Source organism: Podarcis tiliguerta, assembly GCF_965153285.1.
Source record: "Podarcis tiliguerta genome assembly, chromosome: 7".
Lineage (NCBI taxonomy): Eukaryota > Metazoa > Chordata > Lepidosauria > Squamata > Lacertidae > Podarcis > Podarcis tiliguerta.
Window position 1 is genome coordinate 7,778,743 of NC_139540.1, and position 25,993 is coordinate 7,804,735.

Below are 25,993 nucleotides of genomic sequence, written 5' to 3' on the forward strand. Positions count from 1 at the left end.
GGGGGTTAGGGATTGGTTACAGGTATGAAGGTATTGGCGGCGAGCTTCGGCTCGGTGGCGGTTAGGCATTGGCTGGGGTAATTGTCATGCAAATGTGGACGGGGGGGAGGAGCGCCATCACCTCCCCCAGATCATGAAGGGTAGTTCGTTAAAGGACTCCGAGGGGCGTCGCCTCGTCCGAAACCTACGGAGGCTAGGGCCTAAAGCGCGCCCCCGAGCGGTAACCCCTGGGTGGGGCGCCTACGGATGTACATCTCGGGGGGCTCCCCCTGTTGGTGTTTAACCCTTCCCGGTTAGACCGGATAGTCGGTTAGGGCCAATGCCTAAAGCCAATACCTCTCTACCTGTAATCAATAAAGTTGTGGCCATTTATGCCCATTAACCTTAATTCTGGTGTCCGTGTCTTTATTTCTACACATGTGGGAGGGGGCGGGTATTGCCACGCAAAGCCACTCCCGATTTGGAGAGGGGGTGGTGTTGCGGGCTTGCGCCCACGACTACAATCTCGCGGGGCTAGTCAGCCCCGCGGGATTCACAGGGATTCCCCTCATTAGATTAGGTTCCCCTGGCCAGCCAATCGGCTGGCTCAGGGGGCGGGGCTTAGGCTAATATAGGTCGGGGCAGCCCACGGCTCGCCCCTTTCCTTCCGCAGCAGCAGCTCGTTTCCCACCCACCCTCCCTTTAGGTTTTGCCCTGGACTTTGCTATGGGCTTCGGCTGGTCGCCGCAAGGGGCCTGGTAGGAGTTTTTCCATTTGGCTAATTGGCTATGTTTTGAAGCCTCTTGGTTTTTTCGCCTACCTCGTAGCAAAACGTCACAACTTCCCGGTTTTGGCGGTTAGGCATTGGCTGGGGTAATTGTCATGCAAATGTGGACGGGGGGGAGGAGCGCCATCACCTCCCCCAGATCATGAAGGGTAGTTCGTTAAAGGACTCCGAGGGGCGTCGCCTCGTCCGAAACCTACGGAGGCTAGGGCCTAAAGCGCGCCCCCGAGCGGTAACCCCTGGGTGGGGCGCCTACGGATGTACATCTCGGGGGGCTCCCCCTGTTGGTGTTTAACCCTTCCCGGTTAGACCGGATAGTCGGTTAGGGCCAATGCCTAAAGCCAATACCTCTCTACCTGTAATCAATAAAGTTGTGGCCATTTATGCCCATTAACCTTAATTCTGGTGTCCGTGTCTTTATTTCTACACATGTGGGAGGGGGCGGGTATTGCCACGCAAACACCAATAGGTTTTGCCAATATGGTCTTCAAAGGACATTAACCCAACACCCTCACAAAAAAAGGACTTAAAAGCATTGGGTAAAATTCTAATATATTAGCCCAGCATTACAAAAATAAAGCTGAGCTCAGGAATAACATAATAAAAGGGCAGAAATCAACATTTACTCCACCTTCTTAAAGATATTCCATGTTTAGGCCCTGAGATCTTCCTTGGAGCTGGAGAATTCTTTAAGATGAAGGTAGATGAGCTTTCAATCTTGGCCCCACCGTGGTCCTAATCCAAACTGGAGGAGGGACATGCTCTTTGCTCCAGGAGGAAAAAACACCTTCAATTTTCACTACCTATTATTTTTCAAAACCATTCAATGGTTTGATTAACACCATGTCTAGTTTGGCCCTAAATGGAACGAATGTCCTCTATGATGAGCTGGACTGGAGTGGTTGTATCCCACAGAAATGGATTTTGAGCTGTGTGTCAGTGTGACTGTTCTCTTTTGAAAGGAAACTATATGAAAAGGATGTATAGATGGTATATAACACCAGTTCAGATAGCAAAAATGTACAAAACCTGGTCAAACATATGTTGGAAATGTAAAGAAAAGGAAGGGACCTTTTATCATATGTGGTGGGAATGTAGAGAAGTTAAAAATTTTGGGGAAATGATATATAATGAATTGAAGAAAATGTTTAAAATGACATTTGTAAAAAACAAACAAAAAACCAGAAGCATTTCTGTTAGGGATTGTAGGACAAGACCTGCCAAGGAAAACAACGAATTTATTTATGTATGCTACAACAGCGGCAAGATTCTTGATAGCACAAGGATGGAAGAATGAGGAAACCCCGACAAAGGAACAGTGGCAAGAGAAACTGATGAATTGGCTAAATTGACATACAAACTGCAAGATAAGGACAACTGTGACTATAAAGAAGAATGGGAACTTTTCAAATTACTTAAAAAGACAACAAAATGAATTCGACTCCTTGGCAGGCTTTGAATAAACATACACACATTTATCCACAGGAATGGATTTTGAGCTGTGTGTCAGTTTCCTACTTTTACACCCTAAACCTCTGCTTTCTTTTCTAGGGAGATGTCGGTCCTGTTGGTCCCCCAGGCTTACCAGGGACAGTAAGTAGCATTTATTTATTTTTTAAGAGCCCAGCAATGGCAATGAAGTGGGCTGTAAAAGGAATTAGTCTAATACCATTTTTGGCAGTTTGGAGAGGGACTGCTACCTTGTAAGAGACATGCAGTGATTTTTTGTGCTGCAGTCTCCGGAAGCTGAGGGACTGCCTAAGCGCTTATTATCTCAGCTCGATCACTGAGATAACTGCAGGAGTTGTCGATGGTTGTCCTCCGAGTTGGCGAGGCGCATTTGACATCAAAAAGGAACAAAGCTTCCGAAGTAGAATATTCTGCCAGCAGACACCTTTGATTTCAACCTTTAAAGGCTTGCTGAATTTTTTCTATTCCACCAGGTATATGCAGGCAATTTAGAATATATATTTCCATGGTGATTAGTTGGTACTCTGCGATTTTAAAATTGTATGTGTTTTTATTATACAGTGGTACGAACTTAATCCGTTCCGGAAGTCCGTTCTTAAACTGAAACCGTTCTTAAGCCAAGGTGAGCTTTCCCTAATGAGGCCTCCTGCCGCCGGTGCCCTTCCACCATTCAGATTCTGTTTTTAGACCGAGGTAAAGTTTGCAAACCGGGACACTACTTCCGGTTTTGCGGAGTTCGTAAACCGAATCATTCGTAAACCGAATCGTTCATAAACTGAATCGTTCGTAAACAGGGCTGTTCTTAAACCAAGGTACCACTGTATATATGAATTATTGTAATCCACTTTGATAGTTTTAATGATTACAGCATTTTAAATAATAGTACAGTGGTACCTCAGGTTACAGACGCTTCAGGTAACAAACTCCGCTAACCCAGAATTAGTACCTCAGCTTGAGAACTTTGCTTCAGGATGAGAACAGAAATTGTGCAGCGGCGGCGCGGCGGCAGCAGGAGGCCACATTAGCTAAAGTAGTGTTTCAGGTTAAGAACAGTTTCAGGTTAAGAACGGACCTCCGGAACAAATTAAGTTCTTAACCCGAGGTACCACTGTAATAACAAAGGTGCACACTGATGCACAAAATCCTTACTTTGTGCTATTTTCTTGAACTGTAGAATGATTTCCAAAGTTAGAAGAGATCACGAATCATTATCCATTTGTTACTATCAAAATGTAAGCATTGTTACATATGTTTTTTTCCTTTGTACAGAAATCTCATTTTGTTCTCTTTGTTCTCTTTCTAGACTTCCCTGTTTACTCCGCATCCCAGTCGCCCTGTAAGTGTCATGCCTGATTCTTCTACCTTGTTGCTCTGAAAAATTAAAGCCATTGTGCCGTTAAGGAGAGGCTGCTAAACAAAACATCAAACATGTGGTTTAATACCACTTGCAAATAGCATCTGCTGAAGGGTGGGTGGGTAGTTGGGACAAGGACTGCAGCAGGAAAGGAGGGGGTTTAACTCTTTCCATCCCTGCCACAGTCCTGGCAGAAATTGCACTGACACAGCTAGCATTTCCCCCTGAAAAGAACCTGCAGTTGGTGTTAGTCGAAGCTTCCTTTTTCAGTGCAGTTAGCAGCTGAAGATCTTTGTTGAGACTGCAACAAGGATGGCAGGATTTAAAACAAGGGTGAAGAATCTCAGGCCAGGGTATGCAAATATGGCTCTGTGGAGTTCTTTGTCCACCCTCAGGACTTGATCCAAGCCATGATCCAGAATGTGGGTTGCGCTGTGGTCTAAACCACGAAGCCTCTTGGGCCTGCCGATCGGAAGGTCGGCAGTTTGAAAACCCCCGACGGAGTGAGCTCCTGTTGTTCTGTCCCAGCTCCTGCCAATCTAGCTCTTTGAAAGCATGCCAGTGCAAGTAGATAAATAGGTACCTCTGTGGCGGGAAGGTAAACGGTGTTTCCGTGCACTCCGGTTTCCGTCACGGTGTTCCGTTGTACCAGAAGTGGTTTAGTCATGCTAGCCACATGACCCAGAAAGCTGTCTGTGGACAAATGGTGGTTTTCTCAGCCTGATGCGAGATGAGCGCTGCCACTACATTGTCGCTTTTGACGGGACTTAACCATCACAGGCCAGATCCCTCGCTACCACCCCCACCCTTGATGACCCTCCTCTGCACACATTCTAGCTTGTCAACATCCTTCTTAAATTGTGGCACCCAAAATTATATGTGTGGTCTGACCATTGCAGAATAAAGAAAAAGGGGCCCCTGACCATTAGGTCCAGTCATGGCCGACTCTGGGGTTGCTGCGCTCATCTCGCTTTGTTGGCCGAGGGAGCCGACGTACAGCTTCCAAGTCATGTGGCCAGCATGACTAAGCCGCTTCTGGCAAACCAGAGCAGTGCACAGAAACGCTGTTTACCTTCCTGTCGGAGCGGTACTTATTTATCTATTTGCACTTTGACGTGCTTTCAAACTGCTAGGTTGGCAGGAGCAGGGACCGAGCAGCAGGAGCTCACCCCGTAGCAGGGATTCGAACCGCCGACCTTCTGATCAGCAAGTCCTAGGCTCTGTGGTTTAACCCACAGCGCCACCCGCGTCCCCCATTTCAGAATAGAGTGATACTATTACTTCCCTTGATCTGGACACTATACTTCTGTTGTTGCACTCAAACAGCCGGAGGGAACCAGGTTCGCAAAGGTGTCTATGCAGTGTATGGCAGGAAGGTTTGGCTTCGTACTGCACTTGGCAAGCCTGCTTATTTCCGGTGTTTGGGTCTTTGTTTCTTTTTTAGCAAACTGAAGCTGTGTCTTTTCCGCAGCTCTTTTCAACCCACCTGAAAACACAGATCAAACTGTGCAATCAAACAACTAAAAGGAGAGAATATCAAACAAGCTTCCGGAGATTAATTGGCAGCCCGTGTTTCCATGGCGACAGTGGCCTGCATTTGCAGTTATTAAATAATATCCTTCCCTTTAATTTAATTAACCCTCAGCGTTGCACTTGGAGCAATTTGGTTGTTTAAGATGGGGTTGCAAGCTTGAAATGACTTTATTAATATTTTCCCAAATGAGCAATTCGAATCAGTAAACTGAAGAGAGAAGTTCATTATCATAGTCGCTTGTACTGCACTGTCATCTTTCTTTCATCCACTAGGAGGCAGCAGATAGTCTTCATGCAGAACTGATGCTCTCTTCAAATCTAATGCTCATATCTGCCTTAGGATTCAGTCCTATTAATCAGCATAGGAATATAGAGAAATGCCCTGTTCTGAGTCAGACCATTGGTCCTCCAGATGTTCAGGCTGCAGACATTCCCTTCCCCGCCTATAGAAACCAGGGATGGAACCGGGGACCTTCTGAATTCAAAGCAGAGATGTGATTACCACTGAGCTGTGGCTAGTGATGGGAGAAAGATTCAGTTCAATTGATATTTAAATAGAAACTTGCCTAACTTGCAGTTCTGAAACAACACAAGAACCAAAACCATCGCTCAAAATTCAAACTTATCTGAATTTTGCAATTAGTCCTCCAGCCAAGTACCGTGTCCAAGAATGCATATATTATGTTAAAGGTTGCATGGAAAAGAAGCAGAAATAAACAAATAACATAAAATTATACTGCATTACAGTGCAATTGGACACGGGTGGCAATGTGGTCTAAACCACAGAGCCTAGGGCTTGCCGATCAGAAAGTCAGTGGTTCGAATCCCTGTGACGGGGTAAGCTCCCGTTGCTCAGTCCCTGCTCCTGCCAACATAGCAGTTAGAAAGCATGTCAAAGTGCAAGTAGATAAATAGGTACCACTCTGGCGGGAAGATAAACGGCGTTTCCATGCACTGTTCTGGTTTCGCCAGAAGTGGCTTAGTCATGCTGGCCACATGTCCCGGAAGGTGTCTGCGGACAAACGCCGGCTCCCTCGGCCTGAAAGTGAGATGAGCGTGCAACCCTAGAGTCGACTGGACTTAATGGTCAGGGGTCCCTTTACCTTAACCGTGTAATTGCTTTGCAAAATGAAAAGATGCATATTGGGAGAAAATAAATGCACTAAGATGAATTTTCATGAGCACTTGCCACACAGAAGTTTCATCGCTGTGCTGCACATGGAAGGTTGACCATTGCGCAGAAAGGGATATGCGCCCACCGCTCTCTATATGTGGGCCTCACAAACTCACTCATACTTTTTGTTCCCAGGGAGAACAAGGGCTACCAGGTGAAAAAGGTGACCGTGGAGAAAGAGGTGAACCCGTAAGCACATTGTAATCTTCTCGCTTTGCTTGCTATAAGTACGTCAAAAGGGTGAAGAGAGCGATTTCTGTTGTGGGGCATGCTACAAATGTTTGTTCAGCGGAGGGAAAACCCGGGAGTCTCCCGAACAGAAGAACTGATAGGATTTGACTTTTGTAGGCCTCTCCCTTGCTCCTTCTGACTCATTATGCAAGTTGTCGATTTGACATTATTCCTGTGATTATGGGAGCTGTGTATCTGTATGTCTACTAAAAGCTGCAAAATGTGTGCAGGTGCACATTGCTTATTGCATCAACTTTAAATTTGTATATGAAGTTTCTAGTCTTCATGAGGTTTGTACACAACATCAGGTAGCTGGGAGAAAGGGACAGCTTCACAGCCAGGTTTTTCATCTCCCATTTATTATTATTATTATCATTATCATTATTATTATTAATAATAATTTCCTGTCCCTTTGCTCTCATTGTTCCTTGATAACTAGCCTCTATTGCCTCCTTTTCTCCCTATGTTCTTCTTCCCAGTCCCAGCTAAGAAATGACTGATTAATTGGGTTAAAGCCTCAGCGCCTAGGACTTGCTGATCACATGGTTGGCGGTTCGAATCCCCACAGCGGGGTGCGCTCCCGTCGTTCGGTCCCAGCGCCTGCCAACCTAGCAGTTCGAAAGCACCCCCGGGTGCAAGTAGATAAATAGGGACCGCTTTATAGCGGGAAGGTAAACGGCGTTCCGTGTGCTGTGCTGGCTCGCCAGATGCAGCTTGTCACGCTGGCCACGTGACCCGGAAGTGTCTTCGGACAGCGCTGGCCCCCGGCCTCTTGAGTGAGATGGGCGCACAACCCTAGAGTCTGTCAAGACTGGCCCGTACGGGCAGGGGTACCTTTACCTTTTTACTATGGATGGAGGAGGCATCGGTTTGCTTTGCTTTTTTTTTTTGAAGCAAACTTCCAAAACACTCCTGAATGTTCGCACAGATGGGAACACATCCCAGTCATATTATGCACTTTTCTGGATTCTGCAATGAAGTTTCTGTGCACAAACATATGTATCTTACTTAAAATCTGTGTTCATGGTGCATATTTTGCAGATGAATGCACTGAAAAACCTTGTGCATATTTTACATAAAAATGGGCTTTTGTGTTTACAAAAATGCATGCAAACTGTTTCAACGTGGACTTTTTGGGCAGACCTACAACCGACTGCCAGGACAAAATTAGGCTGCTCAGTCCATCCCTGTGTGCAACTCAATATGTTAGAATCCTAATGAATTACTGAGGTTTTAGATGCAATTAGGAAGAATGAGGCCTTTACGTTTTTTCCTAACTTGATTTGTGGCGTTTAAAAAAGAGGAGGCTACTGCTTGATCTCTGTATGGTTTCTATGGGCCTAACATGGTACTTAATTTCCCTTGAGAAAAATCACATATATAACGAGGAACATTTATGGTTTTTTTACTTTTCTCCTTTCCTTCCAACAGGGAGAACGTGGCATTCCTGGTAAAGTGGGACTTCAGGGACCTGCAGGGCCACCGGTAAGCCAGAAAGGCTGGATCTCATTAATAAGTAGCAAAGCAGCTCATGTGTGAAAGTCGTAATTCTGCTTCTTTTGATATATTTTTTTTGGTTAGAGCAGTGCCGGTTCCAGGCTATTTTGCACCTCTCAGCAAGGCTAACTGGTTGTGCCCACCCCCATTTATTTTTTTTATTGCTAATTTCAATTTTCAAAAACAGGTGTCTTCTATATTAAAAAGAAAAAGCACCACACTTGAAACTGTAAGAAAATGCAGGGATAAGTAACACGGCTATCTTTGATAACCTTTCTCAACTACAGCAGAAAACGTTTTAGCACACAAATCATCTTGAATAACCTTGTGAATGTTAATGTTAAAACTTAAAAATCTTGAAAGTTTTCATTTCAGGCACATCAAAATCTCACTTTGCATGCCATTTCCTTCGCAATTGCCCCCAATTCCTTCAGGTCAAGTGCTGATGCTTGGGCATAATCAGTTGATACAGTTGCCAAGCTGTCTCTTTTGCAGGATGGTTGAGCTTATGTAAGTTGTTATAAGTTTGAGCATTGAGAAACTGTGTTCACCTGTTGCCACTGACACTGAAAGTGTGGGGAACATCCTTAGAGCAATAAAACATTAGCTACATTATCCGGGAGTTTTTGTTCTAGTATGAAGAGAAGTACTCCTTGTGGCAGGGACACGGGTGGCGCTGTGGGTTAAACCACAGAGCCTAGGACTTGCCGATCAGAAGGTTGGTGGTTCGAATCCCCACGACAGGGTGAGCTCCTGTTGCTCGGTCCCTGCTCCTGCCAACCTAGCAGTTTGAAAGCACGTCAAAGTGCAAGTAGATAAATAGGAACCGCTCCAGCGGGAAGGTAAACGGCATTTCTGTGTGCTGCTCTGGTTCACCAGAAGCGGCTTAGTCATGCTGGCCACATGACCCGGAAGCTGTACGCCAGCTCCCTTGGCCAATAAAGCGAGATGAGCGCCGCAACCCCAGAGTCGGCCACAACTGGACCTTACGGTCAGGGTTCCCTTTACCTTTACTTCTTGTGGCAACACACATTTTGTAAGTCTTTATGCTTTTGCTGTATGTTCACAGCCCAGATCTTCACCATCAATATCTTTGTTTCCATTGTGCGCCAATGATTTTTTCAAATTCTTGCAGCCTTAAGCATGTCTTCAGTAGATTTTTGGGTTGATACCGTATATATTACACTGAAAGCCAAATGGGGGAATTACTGTATCTTGTTGTAGCTACTGGAATCTCTCTTTAGCAGATTGTAGGGCTATGTCTAAGACAGTACAGTACTTTGAATTTCTGCTTTGAATCTTGTGGTGCTTCTTCTTGGGCCTGAAAAATTCCAATACAGTGGTGCCTCGCAAGACGAAAAGAATCCGTTCTGTGAGTCTCTTCGTCTAGCTGTTTTTTCGTCTTGCGAAGCAAGCCCATTAGCGGATTAGCGGATTAGCGCTATTAGCGGTTTAGCGGCTATTAGCGGCTATTAAAGGCTTAAGGGATTAGCGGATTAGCTGCTAAAAGGCTATTAGCAGCTTAGTGCCTTAGAAAAAGGGGGTGGGGAGCGGGAAAAAAACCCCAGGAATCGCAAGACATTTTCGTCTTGCGAAGCAAGCCCATAGAGAAATTCGTCCTGCGAAGCACCTCCAAAACGGAAAACCCTTTTGTCTAGCGGGTTTTCCGTCTTGCGAGGCATTCGTCTTGCAGGGCACCACTGTACATTCTCAAAGTTTGGTAGTGTTTCCAGCTCATTTACACTCTCAGTAGCACACATTGAAACTTGTTTTCAACCCTCACCACACCTGCAGCCCACAAGGTAGTTATCGGTCACTTGCAATTGGCTTGCAGCTGAATTTAAATCAGCTATCTTGTTTCGATATGGTGAGCTTCCCCATTCAAGGAGAAGGGAGACACAGTTGACATGGAATTGGGTGAGCCAATTCTATTACTGACAGTTGGTAAAAGCTCCTTGTTGAATCTGGCACGCATAGAGGGGGACCTTATTACTCGGGCTCCGATGATGAGGCCTTAATCAGCTGCCTTGTGCAACTCAGTTAGATGATCAGGGTTTATTATCTTTTCCGTGAATGGAAATGGAAACTATGTCCTTTGTTAGGGGAGCAGGTTTAGCAGCTGTCTTAGCACCTGTTTTCTGAGTTGGCTGCCTTTGTTTTGCCTGGCTCTCCGAACATCCAGCAACTTGGTCCCTTCTCCCATCAGACTGAACATTTGTTTTCTTGTATCTGTAGGGTATGAAGGGGCAGGAAGGGGCACCAGGGGGCCCTGGAGCACCAGGAGAGATTGTAAGTATTTGATCTGCTTTAGAAACTCTTTTTTCTAGATAGTCAGAAGAGCGTTAGAAATTCATCTGTTACATACGAGCAACTTCCCTTGATACACTCTGCTGGGGGAGAGGAGGTTTTGAGTCATTCAAAAAGTAGGAGTCCCCTTGCTCCAAATTCTATTATTATTATTGTGGTTCGAGGGCCCGCCCCCCGTGATGTGAAATGAACACACAAGGACACGTGATATAAGGTTAATGGGCAAGGAAAGGCCACAACTTTATTGATTACAGCAGTGAGAAGGTATTGGCTTAGGCATTGGATGTCTAAAACAAGGGGGTTTATTCACCAGTAGGTGGAGCCTGTTGATGCTAATCCAACTATAGGCTCTCCCCTGATGTCACCGAGGGTCGTGCCATGGCCACCCGCCAAGCAGGCATCGGTCAGAGTACATGACCACCAGATTCCTTTAACGGAATACCCAAAAATTGAAGGCATAGGCAATGGCCACACCTAGCCCTTCGACACACCACAACACATAATTCCAATGCCTAACCTACCCACCAATACCACAAAAAGTTGTGACGATTGCTACGAGGTGGGCGAAAAAACAAAAAAAGCCTAATGCCAAATGGAAAAATTCCTACCAGGCCCCCTGGACAACCAGGGCGACCAACCTAAGGTCCATAGCAAGGCCAATGAACTAAGACCCTAAACTAAAAGGGAGTGGAGGGTGGGTGACTCGCGATGAGATGACGAAGGTGAATGAGGCAGAGGAGGGGCTGGCGCCACAGCAAAAGGCTGCTGTAAACGCCCCCTCGGAGGCACCTGATTGGGTGCCTGCCGAGGGGCGTGGGCGCCAGCCAGGTGGGAGGAGGAGGCAGGGGGCTAACGCCCCCTGCGAGAGGCGGAGCTCCGGCTCCCGCCCACAACCACTCCCCTCTCTTCCAGGGAGGAGAGTCTTTATTATTATTATTATTATTATTATTATTATTATTATTACCCCACCCAGTCACTCTGGGCTGCTACCAATCGAGTGTTAAAACAATACAGCATTAAATATTAAAAATTTCCCTAAACAGGGCTGCCGTCAGATGTCTTTTAAAGATAAGATAGTTGCTTATTTCCTTCACATCTGAAGGGAGGGTGTTCCACAGGGTGGGTGCTACTACCAAGAAGGCCCTCTGTCTGGTTCACTGTAACCTCACTTCGGATCACTGTAACCTCACTTCTGGATTTCCGTGTCCGGGCTGAACGATGGGGGTGGAGACGCTCCTTCAGGTATACAGGACCGTTTAGGGCTTTAAAGGTCAGCACGAACACTTTGAATTGTGCTCAGAAACATACTGGGAGCCAATGCAGATCTCTCGGGACCGGTGTTATGGGGTCCCGGCGGCCACTCCCAGTCACCATTCTAGCTGCCGCATTTTGGATTAATTGCAGTTTCTGGGTCACCTTCAAAGGTAGCCCCACTCAAATGAAATTCAGTTCTCTGGCAGTTCAAGTGTTTTCCCCCGCAGAAAAGTTGCTGGGCCCAGTCTAGTGGGGACGTCCTGCTCAAATCCCTACTAAAATAAGCAGCATCTGGGTCCAGCTCCCATTCATTTCAAGAGAGTTTATCCCAGGGAAGTGTATGCTGGATTAGACAATGGGCCAATTCATATCATTTTGACATGTTGAAATCCCATCAAGTCGATTTTCTGCCGAGCTGAAGCAGTGTGCCATTGCGCATGACATCTAAATGGCTTGGGACCTGGGTACCTTAAGGACTTCCTTCTTACATATATTCCTTCCTTCATGCTCCATTCAATGTCTAAAGCCTTCCTCAGCCTTAATGAAGTGTGCCAGAATACTGCTTGAAGCAGAGCCTCCTGTGTGGTGGCCCCTACCCCATGGAATGCTTTGCCTGCTGAGATGCAGCAGGGCCTGACACTATGGTCTTTGTTGTTGTTAAAGCATGCCTGTTCAGAAAGTCATTTGGTTGAATGTTTCTCTGGCCATTGTTTTAACACTGTTTCCTTTGCAGTTGTGTTTTAAGGTACATTGTTTGACATTTGCTGGGGTGGGGGGCTAACTAGAAATGTGATTATTTTTAGTAAATAGCAGTCACTTTGGAAGTGACTGGTGGCTATAATGTTTTGAACTTGTATGCCATTGTTTCTTCAAATTGTTTCTTTCTATACAGTCGTACCTTGGTTGTGGAACATAATCCATTCCAGGAGTCCGTTCGACTCCTGAAACGGTTCAGAAACCAAGGCGCGGATTGCAATTGGCTGCAGGAGCTTCCTGCACTCAATTGGAAGCTGCGGAAATTCAGCTTCCGGAAAACATTCACAAACCGGAACGCTAACTTCTGGGTTTGCGGTGTTCCTGAGCCAAAATGTCTGAGTACCAAGGTGTTCAAGAACCAAGCTACGACAGTAATGGCAAATGCTTTCTCTCCATGTCCCACTTTTTCCAACCCCAGACTAGAGCTGATCTGAAAGGTTCTCCCTCATTTAAGATGAACATTTTTTATTTGAAGATCAAAATTTATCCCAGTCTACATTTTCAGTGTGTTTTCAATGCATGTAGAAAATTCATTTCAAATAGCAAGTGCACTTTATATTGAACCTGGCAATAGGACTCATTTTATACCAAATTTGGATTATAAATATATATTTTTTTCTTATTTCAAAAGGGTGCTCCTGGACCAGCAGGCCCCCCAGGGCCACGAGGCTTGCCTGGAAATGTGGTATGTATTATGCATAACCATCAGCCCTGGGTATATCCTGAATAGCAAGGGGATTTGGATCGTGATTAGGAATGAGAGGAAGATTCAGTTCAGGTGGCATTTAAAGGCGAATCTCCCTCATTTGCACTTCATAGAAACATAGAAGTTGGAAGGGACCCCAGGGGTCATGGAGGACATAATGTGTGAACCAAAACACAGCCATCCTTCAAAATCTACACTTCTTGGGGGGCCACTAGGGGCGCATCAGAAGATGGCTGACAATAACATCTCTCCGACCCACACGAGGGAATTTGGAGGCTGTGATGGGAGTAATAGCCTCCCTACCCCCCCAGGATGGGGGGGGCTGCCCTTGCCTGCTGTGCCCTATACCACCCCCGAATTTGAGGGGATGGGGGCACTAGGCAGAATGCCCTTCTGTGGATATTGGCGCTCCTGGACGCTGCCTCTGATCCGCGCCTCTAGCTGCAAGAACTTCAAAAGAAACGATTAGGATGAAGTGAATGCACATATTTCAAGGAAGGAGGGGGAGTAAAGACTGCTAACAGAAGAGATCTCTGATAAACGAGATGAGTCGGAAGAACAAGAATTAACCAGATGAAGACACACCAAGACTCGGTATGGCAAAAGGAGTGGATGGGGAAGGGGAAAAAAACTTTCCTTTCTTTCCTCTATGTGATTAAACAAGAATCTCCCCCCCCCCCCTCACAAGTCAGAAATGTCGTTTGTGGATTTATGTCTGTGTGGAGATAAACTTTCTAACCAAAGCATGTTTTAAGAAGAGTGTCGTATGTATAAGGGCTTTGGAATGACGCAGTTAAAAATACCGTCGCCATATTGGGAAGTTCTGTCGGAGGACTTAAGTCTGGGAGGAGAAATAGAGAAATAGAGCTGTTTTTATATTGTGGGTGAAACTTCTCAGAGGGACTTAAGAATGACAGTTCTGTGATTAATGATGGAAAGAGCAATGTTATCTATGAATGCGAGGATATATGGAAACCATCTCGATTTGAGGATTGGATGAACGGAAAATTCACACAGGAGTATTATTGGTGTTTATCAGCTTAAGGAGATTATCAGAAGAGATCATAAAGAAAAAAGAGAAAATATACGAACAAGATGAGATGCGGAAACAGCAAGATAAGACTAGATAGAATTATGAACTTTGTTTGGACTGATTCGGACATTAACACAGTAGCAAGAAGATGATCAGAATCCCCCTTCGGATCTTGAAATATGGGTCCCCTCAACAAAATTTAAAATTCGGCTTTGTAATTCGGAATTTATGTGATGTGATTTGATTGGCCGGTTAATAAAAATTATATATAAAAAATCTGCACTTCTTCAGATTTTGCAATACTCCAGCCAAGTAATGTGTATAAGAATGTGCATACTCAGTAAAAATGTTGAAAATATAAAAATAAAATAAAATATATTTATATGCCTCCCATCCGACTGGGCAGCTTCCAACAAATTAAAACACAGTAATACATCAAACATTAAAAACTTCCCTATATATTACTGAAGATAGCATACAATATGTGGTATATTAGGGGTAATTGCTTTGCAGAAAGATGTGTATTAGGAGAAATTCATATTAAAACGGTAAGGAATTTTATAAGGATTTTAAAAAAAATCTAACTTGGGTAGACATGTGGAGAACCAAATTTAAAATGAGAAAAAATGCAAGAAATGAGATATAGCAATATCATAGGACATGAATTCTCTCAGTGATTTCCCATATATGTTCCTACCACAGAAGGCTAACTGGTTCATGTTATTTTTCTCTACAGGGTGTACCCGGAGATCCTGGCCGACCTGGAAATGAAGGCCCCAAAGGAGAAAAGGTACTGCTTTCTTGAAAATATGCCCGTCCAAAGCGTTTCTCTTTCTCTTGCATAGAAAAAGACCAAATGTTTGGTTTACTTACAAATTCTTCAAATGTCAGATTCATGTGTTATTCCATACAGCATTCAGAAAATGCTGCACAGACAATAAAACTTAGTTTTATTCCAAATATACCTATATTATTTGTAAAGGAACTCAAGAAAGGCTTGTGAAAGCCGTGCGGTTTGAGCTTGGAGCAACCAGCTGAGATTTCTTTACATGCTGAGCTTCTCAGGTAGACTGAAAGCAGAACAAAGGCTTGATTACCCAGTCCCTTGCCAAGGTGAGCTAAGCCTGGCAGGAAGAAGAAGAAGAAGAGTTTGGATTTGATATCCCACCTTTCACTCCCCTTCAGGAGTCTCAAAGCGGCTAACAATCTCCTTTTCCCTTCCTCCCCCACAACAAACACTCTGTGTGGTGAGTGGGGCTGAGAGACTTCAAAGAAGTGTTACTGGCCCAAGGTCACCCAGCAGCTGCATGTGGAGGAGTGGAGACACGAACCCGGTTCCCCAGATTACGTGACTACCGCTCTTAACCACTACACCACACAGCTTACTCTATGATTTTAACCCCTTCATGTATACTTAAGCATGTTGGTTATATGAGGTTGGTTATCCCATAATCATGGGACGCGGGTGGCGCTGTGTGTAAAACGTCAGTGCCTAGGACTTGCCGATCGCATGGTCGGCGATTCGAATCCCCACGGCGGGGTGAGCTCCCAGCTCCTGCCTACCTAGCAGTTCAAAAGCACCCCTAAGTGCAAGTAGATAAATAGGTACCGCTTTATAGTGGGAAGGTAAACGGCGTTTTCGTGTGCTGCGCTGGTGCTGGCTCGCCAGAGCAGCTTCGTCACGCTGGCCACGTGACCCGGAAGTGTCTGCGGACGGCGCCGGCTCCCAGCCTCTTACATGAGATGGGCGCACAACCCTAGAGTCAGACACGACTGGCCCGTACAGGCAGGGGTACCTTTACCTTTATCCCATAATCATATCTTTTGCAGGGAGATCCTGGAAAAGAAGGGAAGCCAGGAGCACCTGGGCCTACAGGTGAGCCAGGCGGTGTTGGAGAACCTGGATTACCCGGCAAGGGTCGAGATGGCGATAGAGTAAGTCTCACTTGTAAACTACATGCACAACCGAGTAGTTAACAATTTAGGACTGAGTGAATGTCTCTTGCTCCATTTCTTTTTGTTCTGTCGATCATCATCCTGTTCTGCTTAGCATTCTATGCCTTGCCTTTAGGATGAACCAGGAAATTTTCAAACATCAATTTGGAAATAGATACACGTATAGTTTTCTGCAATTTTCAGTTCGCATCTTTCTTTTCGAAAGAGTACAAAAAATAAACATTGCTGACAAGTATTGTGCAATGGCATCAACATTCCTGTTTGCACAGTGATTTAATCAAGGCACATATATGCTTGTACACTGCTAACCTCTGAGGTAGGGGGCTGGGAAGCCTCTGGGTGTGAAGATGTTGTTGGGCAGCAATTCCCCTCAGCCCCATTCTGGTTGTTCAGGAATGGTATGAGCTGTAGTCTAACATTTTCTTTTTCTTTGGTGTGTGTGATCCCATAAGGAAAGCAGAAATCAGCTGCATGAACTGCAGTTTAGCAGAGGTCCAAACTTAAATTTGGGGAAATGGGAGATTGCCAACTAAGTACTTTATGCAAAATAAGGTAATTCCTGATGGAATCCTATGGATGCTGACTCAGCAGTGAGGTCGACTGCATTCAATGGGGCATAGTATGTGTGCATAGGATTGCAGCCTTTAAAAACCAGTCTAAAATTTGGAAGGAGAGGATTTATTGTCTCTAACTTCAGAACTGTGGACCTTTATAGTAGGATAATCAAAGGAAGCAGAGAAAGGCTACATGTTCACAATGAGGGACCAGAAACCTTGGATGTGCAACTCAACAAACTTTCTGCCTCCTTTCCCAAAGAGGTCAGGCAATTCCTTCCTTGGTGCAGTAATGTGCACTTGAATAATTCATGGCTTTTACAGGCCATTGCCTGTTGTGTCCTCAAAATAACAAATAAAGTCAAGTGGCATGACAGGAAAGATTTCATTAGCAAGTCCTGCTTGGTTCCAAACAGTGATTGAGCAAAATGGCCCCTTTTACGTATATTGCAACCTTCTCCAACTTGGGGCCTCTTGATCTCCCATCATCCCTGACCATTGGTCATCCTGTCTGGGTCTGATGGGAACTGCAATTGGAAACATCTGGAGCACCAGGTTGGATAGTCCAGTATATAGTCCTTGTGAAGCAATTTTGTGTCTTAATTTGCAGCTACCTGCAAGTGACAGAGCTAAAACAGTTTCCTGGGTGAAGACCTCCACACCTGAAAATTCTGTTTCTTTTAAAATATACCAGCACACCTGATATTCTGAATTGCTTCCCCTAAGCAATATCAGGCTTTTTTGGACACTAATTCTCCATCTTTCTCACCTGCTAGTCCTTTCAAATTTTTGCTCACATATTAATCTTGTGATCCTCATAACATTTTAGGGCAATCATAGTCTGCTGTTGGAATGTACTTCTGCATCCCGTTTAAATAGTTCCCCCCACACACTTTGGGTTCTGGGTGCAGAATAATTATGATAATCATCATTATATAATCACCAGGGAACATAACTGAGTTTTGCTATCTCTAAGAAGAACAATGTGATGGTTGTAGGCGCCATTTCCCTTTTCTGAAGAGCAGGAACTGGTTTCTTAGACATTTCCATCTTTCTCAGTTGGTGACATTTACTTTATAGTTCCATCTATTTCTAGGGAGAAAGAGGACCACCGGGTTTACCTGGACCCTTTGGGCAGAAGGTGGGTACTTTATCTTGTCATTCGGTTGCATTTGATCAATACAATAGTGTTATATGTTCCCAAATGGACATTCTTGAGACCTAACTCTTATATTTTCTCTCTCATAGGGAGATCGAGGGGCTCCTGGACTTCCAGGTCAGCCAGGAGACAGGGGGGCACCAGGTATCGGACTTTCTGGACCACCAGTAAGTACCAAGCATGCTACCCTCTGGCCTATGATGCAACACAAGCATTTGTCAATGGCTCTTTGGGCTGTAGGACTTGTATGATCTGAGACACCTGCCAGAAGTGGTTTTAAGGTGTTGCAGCCAGAGTGGCGGGACTGGGCACTGCACTGCAGAGGGTATGGGAATTTTCAGGGAGGCAGGAGAGGATATATTGTTTGATATTCTTCCTAACTTGTGTTAGCAAGTTCTATATCTTAGCAGAGTTTAAACATTCCCCTTTAAACGCACAGCGGTTTGATTGTTGCAGGCTCGTCGGAGCCTCTCCATATAAGATTCCTGGTAAGATCCCTTCTTGTCCCTCTTAAAAAGAATAGACACAGCAATCTTATTAAAGTCTATACAAAAGTAATTTACTCACATTTATTCAGTTCACAGTTGGATCCCTGAAGGCAGACTTAGGATACAAAAGTATATATATAAATGTGGAACTATCCCATAAGCGAGTTAGTCCCAAGTGACTGCCGACAGTCACTTCTGCTAACACATAGAAAAACAAAATGGAGAAGAGAGAGCAAAAGAAGGAGCTGTGCTCCTCTACCCAGATTAGGCCACACCCACATCTAGTCACATGCAGAGGAAGTTTTGTTCCAGCTCAGGAGGAAACAGGAAGTTTTCTCCTGGCTCGTACAAAGCACCCCCTAGCACAGGCATAGGCAAACTCAGCCCTCCAGGTGTTTTGGGACTACAATTTCCATCTTCCCTGACCACTGGTCCTGTTAGCTAGGGATCATGGGAGTTGTAGTTCCAAAACATCTGGAGGGCCGAGTTTGCCTATGCCTGCCTGTGGCGATCACACAGGGTCCCCAGATGTTTAATAATGTATTGATCCCGTGCCACCACTGGGTTCACTTCCCCGCTGCCACCAACCAGTTACTCTCTGGTAAAACACTGAGTCCAGACAGTTGTTAAAAGTGAACCAAAAAAACCCAAAACAAGTTTATTTTACAGATATTAACAAGTTTATGGTTTCTCTGATAATATTCCTGTCAGTATCTTTGGTTTCTTTACCAGCCTATACCTTCCTAATACCTTCTGACTGATTATCTCAACTGTTTGACTGACTCCTCTTAACAAATTATCTCACTCTCTCACACCAGACTAGCCCAACCCACAGACTTATCTTATCTGTCTCTTCTAACTCCAGACTGTCTTCCCAACCACCCTAACTCCAACTCTCTCCCTAAAAAACACACCTCTGTGCTTAAACCTTATACACAGTTAACTCTACCCCTTGGGTTCCCATTGGTTAGCCATTTTACAATTAGTTAACCCTTTCCCTATGAACCAGTATGATGTCACACACCTAGTGTCGGAACTTGCGTTCAACCGAGCGACTCCTCTGGAATCGCCCTCTGACGTGATTAACGACCTGAGTCTTTGATAAGCTTCCAAGCACATTTCCCCATTACGCAGAGTTTCAAAGCAGCAGAAGTGACGAGATTTATGAGCTACATTGCTAAGAGTGTTTTATTACTAACTATGCAGACAGAAAAGAAATACACATGCTCTTTCTGTGAAAGCAGAGAGCAACCTGAAACACGAAGGAACAGGGAACCAGTACACATTACATCCATCTCCTGTCTCCTGTGAGACTTCCAACAGCCTGGAATCTCTGGAATGTAAACAGAGTCTTGTGACTCAAAAGCACTTCACTAGTGGCACAAACAGAAACTAACAGCTAGGAGGGCAAATGCCACACTGCCCTAGCATGTCCATTCCAGGAACGTTGTACTTGACTGCTATGTGTTTCACATCCCACAGAGGGAACCACAACAATGCTGCAGAATGGAGCAGGAGAGCTGAGGGGCACCAAATTTGGCTGTCGCACAGAGCACCGCTGACATTAGAGAGCCCAAAGTCTGCCTCTGCATTGGCAGTGGGTGCAGAGCTGGCAGCAGCACCTAGCATTGCCGGGCAGCTGTTGGCATCCCAGAAGATTGGTTCTCCCCATCTCTATTTTGCCATTACAACATCCCTGCAAAATGGATTAGGCTGAGAGTTTGCAGCTGGTCCAAAGGTCACTCAATCAGTTTCAGGACTGAGTGGAGATTTAAACCCTGGCCTTCTTAACCCAATCTGCTACATTGCACTGTCTCCACTGGGAGGGATTAAGTAAAACGGGTTTTCTTAACATAAATAAAAATAAAAATAAAAGGAAATTATAGTGGCAGCTTTTGTTTTCAAACCTCAATTTGTTCTTTTAAAAGACTCGAGGAACTATATCAGGAGGTAATCTGATTATGTGTTTGCAGGTGTGAGCTTAAAAAGGAACACCATCTGCTGTAGTGTAGGAAAATCTGGATGGTTAATATTATGTTCAAGTTAATCAAATTAATTGTTTTTATATATATTGTATATATATATTATGTATATATATATAAAATGTGTGTGTGTGTGTGTGTGTGTGTTATGCTCATTTTTATCCTATACCTTCAGTGCATTCAGAACCTCAGGATGATTTGCAACAAAACAAGCAAGCATAAACAAGTGCAAGATTAAAGATTAACAGAATAAAATGCACTTTTACAGAATAAAAGAGTCAGAATTCACATACGTTGAGTAGGCTGAGATTGGTTAAGATCAGTCCTCCTGTGACTAATTTTCTGAGTGACTGGGAGTGTGTGTGTGTGGGGGGGGCAAATAGCTCCCTTTATTTGAATGACAACTAATGTGATCAAAACTCACAATGCCTTTCTTTCTTTTTTGTGTTTTTTTCAGGGCCCCTCAGGACCACCTGGAGATAAAGGCCCATCGGTACAGTATGTCTTTCTAAGTATGCACAGGTTGTGGTGTTGATAGGAAGGATAGAAGGTGGTGTCATAGAATCACAGAACTGTAGAGTTGGAAGGGACCACAAGGGTCATCTAGTCCAACCCTTTGCAATGTAGGAATCTTAGCTAAAGCATCCATGACAGATGGCCATTCAACCTCTGCTTGAAAACCTCCAAGGAAGGAGAGTCCACAATCTCCCTGCATTGAGCAGGCAGTTGGATGAGATAACATCCAAGATCCCTTCCAACTCTGAACTTCTATTGGTGGAATTCATTGTCATGCTTTTTGCAACCATTCCCTGTGTGCAAACATTACAGTTTGGTGGATATAATGGTGCCCTCTCTCCTCTCCCTGTAGTCTGGGAGCTTTCCAGGGCCAATTTCAGGGGGTGGGGAGAATAATAATAATAATAATAATAATAATAATAATAATAACAATAATACTTTATTATTATTTATACCCTGCCCATCTGGCTGGGTTTCCCCAGCCACTCTGAGCGGCTTCCAACCAAATATTAAAATACAATAATCTATTAAACATTTGAAGCTTCCCTAAACAGGGCTGCCTTCAGATGTCTTCTAAAAGACTGGTAGTTGTTTTCCTCTTTGACATCTGGTAGGAGGGCGTTCCACAGGGTGGGTGCCACCACCGAGAAGGCCCTCTGCCTGGTTCCCTGTAACCTGGCTTCTCGCAGAGAGGGAACCACCAGAAGGCCCTTGGGGCTGGACCTCAGTGTCTGGGTAGAACGATGGGGGTGGAGATGCTCCTTCAGGTATCCTGGACCGAGGCCATTTAGGGCTTTAAAGGTCAGCACCAACACTTTGAATTGTGCTTGGAAACGTACTGGGAAGAAATGACATTTGTGCAGGTAGAAGTCCTTGCACAGGGCTTCCTCTTTCTGGGCGAACCTCCCAATTCCATGTGATCAGCAGAAGAGAGAAAATGAATTATATCATGTCAAGCACACACTGAAGATGAAGAGCTAATGTCACTTGAGGACATGGTGCAGATTATAATCAGGAAATTAGCTTGCAGCTGCCAGCTTGATCAAATTGCAATAACAAGTCCGAGTCGTCCTGCAGGAACAAAGCAATGGCAACCTCACTCATTGTGAGTCCAGTTATATGGTTTATACAGCTTCACAGTGAAGGAATAACTTTTGGCTCAGATTTGGGGAGGAGATAATCTCCAGGCACCCAAGGTCGAGGCGATTTTATGTTCCAGGAATACTTCTCACATACAAATTGTCATTTGACATGACATGGTGAGATAGTCATTCCCTCTCTTTAAGGAAGAGACGCGAGTGGCGCTGTGGTCTAAACCACTGAGCCTCTTGGGCTTGCTAATCAGAAGGTCAGCGGTTCGAATCCCCGCTACGGGGTGGGCTCCTTTTGCTCTTTCCCAGCTCCTGCCAACCTAGCAGTTCTAAAGCACACCAGCACAAGTAGATAAATAGGTACCGCTGTGGTGGGAAGATAAATGGCATTTCTGTGTGTTCTGGTTTCCGTCATGGTGTCCCATTGCGGCAGAAGCAGTTTAGTCATGCCAGCCACATGACCTGGAAAGCTGTCTGTGGACAAACGCCGGCTCCCTCGGCCTTAAAAGCGAGATGAGTGCCATACCCCTTTGTCACCTTTGACTGGACTTAACCATCCAAGGGTCCTTTACCTTTTCTTTAAAACAATAAATAATAAATCCTCTTTTCAAATAAGTATTTTTGTGCCCCAACCAGCATATTTCTGGAAATCCTGAAGACAGAACAAATGCCACCCTAGAAAAAAATGGTACCTGCTAGGGGCTGCCACCATCTCCACAAACTCACACCCTAGAATGCCCTGAAATGTTAGTCTGTTATTTATGGACAAATCGGCAATCAGTTATCTTGTGATAACTGTTCCTGACATTAAATCTGTGACTCGCCCTATAAATGTATGTAGGAAATAAACAACTGGGTGGCAGTGTGTGTGTGTGTGTGTGTGTGTGTAGGAGACTGTATTTTATATTTTTTAAAAAATGTTTATTGGTGTGTTTGCATTATTTTGATGCTCTCTTTTGTAAAGCTATTAAAAACTCTTACTTTTTTGGGGAAAAGAATAAAATAGCATATTTGGAATTATTAATTTTATCCCCCTTTTTTTCTAGGGTCCTCGAGGCTTGCCAGGCATCCAAGGTCAACCAGGGCCATCTGGTCAGGATGTAAGTAAACATATTGGTGTTTGGTATGCCTATGAGAAAGGCAGTAGCTCAGTGGTAGATCACGTTTGCATGCAGAAGGGCCACGATCCAATCTCTGGCATCTCCAGATATGGCTGAAAGAGTCTGGCCCTGCCCTTCTTGAAACCTTGGATCGCTGCTGCCAAATCAGTGTGTGGGAGTGTTCAGGGATGCAGGAGAGGATATATTGTCTGATTATATCCTTATCCAACTTGTGTTAATAAGTTCCACATTTTCAGCAGAGTAACATTCCCCTTAACTTTAAGTTTTGCAATGGATGCGTTTGCTCAGGCTCGCTAAAGCCTCTATAATAACTGTTCTGGTATGTTCCCCTTATTCCCTCATAAAATATAAGAGACGACACAGTCTTTTACAAAAGTATAAAAAGAGTTTACTCACATTCTGTTCACAATCAGATCCCAGAAGGCAGACTTAGCTTAATGAAGTAACATACACTTGGAATCTATCTCATAAGAAGACAGTCCATTTATCCTCTCTTGGTTTGGAAGCCAAGAGGGCATCTTTGGCTTAGTAGATGTTGTGTCTTTGATGCATGTTGTGAAAAAGAGAGAGATGGCTGCCCTGCCCTGTGCTTTTGTCATTACCTGCACAGGTGAGGCCACCTCCACCTCCAGTCACATGCAGAGGAAGTCTGTCCCAGTCCAGAAGGAAACAGGAAGTTTACCTGCTGGCTGGACAAACATTCCTCCCCATGTGTAAACATGTTCACTCTAGGAATGTTGTACTTGACTGCCCTTGTGTTTCACATCCCAAACAGTGCACGCAGCACTGAGCTGGGTGAAACAATGGTCTGATTCAGTATAAGGCATCCGCAGGGCAAGTTGGAGTAGAGAAATGGTGAGCAGGAAAGGATTAACCATTTCCTCCCCTGGCTGCTGTTTTACTTATTCCATAGGTTGTTTCCTTTTGTGTTCTGTACTCCCATCCTACACATACACACACACACACACACACACACACACACACACACACAGGTACTTGTGAAGGTGAAGGTCATGTTATAAATGGTTAAGATTTTAAAAAAATACTCAAGATTTTCCCCTCCCCTGTGGACCCCAAGCTGTTTTTCTTTCTAAAAAGTGGAAGAACGGGGCAAGCTTATCTGTTTCTGATCTGCATCTCTTACAAATGTCCACCTGTAATCTGCCCTGCCCCCTTTCTGTAGTAATCTTTGAGCCAAAAGAATCCTGCATACCAGATGTTATGTACTGAGTTGAATAGGATCCAAAAGGCAGCAGTCTGATTGGTCCTAGAACAATAGGATTCAGAATGCAGCAGTCTGATTGGTCCTAGAACAATAGGGTCCAGAATGCAGCAGTCTGATTGGGCCACAGGAGCCACCCAATCCAGCTCCAGGTGGAAGGGAATCCGCAACCTGATTGGCCTACAGGTGAATCCCGGAATTAGCCAATCGCGTGGGACCCATTGTGTAAATAATGTATATAAAGCAGACATTCTGGGGGAACTTCGATTCCTCCCCACCACTATGAGCTGAATAAAGAGCATGAAATCCGCTCTCAACTCCGAGTATATTTCACCAGAAAAAGTGGGGAAACCACAGCTTCCCCCCTTCCTGAAATGGTATTTCTATCAAAACATTAATTTTATACATATTTTGGTTGAACGGAAAACTTTGTAGGAAAGTTCAAGAAGTGTGAACAAAGCTAGTGGGCGGATCAGTTCCCATCTGCGCCCGAATCCAGGAGATTTGGATCAGGACAATTTGTATCCGAATATACAGATATTGAATTCATTAAGCATGTTTGTGCGGCGTGTTGTTAGCCCCCCATGATAAATGACCCTCTTCTTTCTCAAATTGCTTCTGACGAGGCTCTGGCTGCTTTGTGCTGCCTGAGAATTGCTCCTTCTTGTTTCAAGAAAGTGTCAAGAACATTTTCAAGGGACATATCTCATCCATACCTCATTTCCTCAGTGCTCTCGATCAGCAGAGTCGCAGCTTTCTGGAAACTCATATGTATTCCCTGGTGAGGCTTCATTATCTGAGTTTTCTGTTGAGAAAGGAGAGGGGGCACTAGGGGGGCACACAGCCCATAGCAGGGAAGAATCAATGGTCTTGCCTCTTGCACCCAGACCCTCCACTGCAATGGGACTCTGCTATCTTTCAAGGAAGTGTGGCTAGAGTAGTCAGCTAGCATCATTGCGTGTATTTTGCAGAATAAGAATGCAAGAACCTCATACTTCTTTTCTTCCTCACCTGTAGGGCCTACCAGGAAATCCAGGTGAACGAGGTCCTCCAGGAAAACCGGTATGTCCCCAACCTCTCTAGCCCTCCCTCTTAATATTGGCACATTTTCATACCTATTTTGGGCCCAGAATTCTTTTTCTTCACTGCTAGTTAACAACAACAACAACAATTTATTTATACCCCGCCCATCTGGCTGGGCTTCCCCAGCCACTCTGGGCAGCTTCCAACAAAATATTAAAATACAGTAATGTCTAGATGTCTTCTAAAAGACTGATAGTTGTTGTTCTCTTTGACATCTGGTGGGAGGGTGTTCCACAGGGCAGGTGCCATTACTGAGAAGGCCCTCTGCCTGGTTCACTGTAACTTGGCTTCTCGTAGTGAGGGAACTGTCAGAAGGCCCTTGGAGCTGGACCTCAGTGTCCGGGCTGAACGATGGGGGTGGAGATGCTCCTTCAGGTACACTGGGCCAAGGCTGTTTAGGGCTTTAAAGGTCGGCACCAACACTTTGAATTGTGCTCGGAAACGTACTGGGAGCCAATGTAGATCTTTCAAGATCAGTGTTATGTGGTCTTGGCGGTAGTTAATATTCTAATTCATCAAAGAAATACATCAAAGGCACTGAGCAGACACTTGGACTTAGTCTTCTATACCATCCTTTCTTAGGTTGCATCAGTGCTATTGAAACGACTTTCCCTGCGTGAGAGGTGATTCAGCAATGTTGTCCCTCAAATGATGCGTATAATCAATTGAACTCTTGGCCCTGTGAGGCTAATCTCTTTCATCCGCTGAGAGATGCTTTGATTTCGGCTTCTCTGAAATGGCTC

At 44.7% G+C, this 25,993-nt stretch overlaps 1 protein-coding gene across 1 annotated transcript in view; it reads left to right on the top strand.

The window, feature by feature from the left end:
• COL22A1 (collagen type XXII alpha 1 chain) overlaps positions 1–25,993 on the top strand; it is a 195,545-nt gene that overhangs the window by 139,303 nt on the left and 30,249 nt on the right. Inside the window, exons 32-44 of the mRNA XM_083450394.1 lie at positions 2,315–2,356; positions 3,537–3,569; positions 6,430–6,483; positions 7,957–8,010; positions 10,258–10,311; positions 12,971–13,024; positions 14,815–14,868; positions 15,909–16,013; positions 17,685–17,729; positions 17,837–17,914; positions 20,675–20,710; positions 22,871–22,924; positions 25,185–25,229. Of these exons, the coding sequence (XP_083306520.1) occupies positions 2,315–2,356; positions 3,537–3,569; positions 6,430–6,483; positions 7,957–8,010; positions 10,258–10,311; positions 12,971–13,024; positions 14,815–14,868; positions 15,909–16,013; positions 17,685–17,729; positions 17,837–17,914; positions 20,675–20,710; positions 22,871–22,924; positions 25,185–25,229 (708 nt within the window). The remainder of the gene's footprint in view (positions 1–2,314; positions 2,357–3,536; positions 3,570–6,429; positions 6,484–7,956; positions 8,011–10,257; positions 10,312–12,970; positions 13,025–14,814; positions 14,869–15,908; positions 16,014–17,684; positions 17,730–17,836; positions 17,915–20,674; positions 20,711–22,870; positions 22,925–25,184; positions 25,230–25,993) is intronic.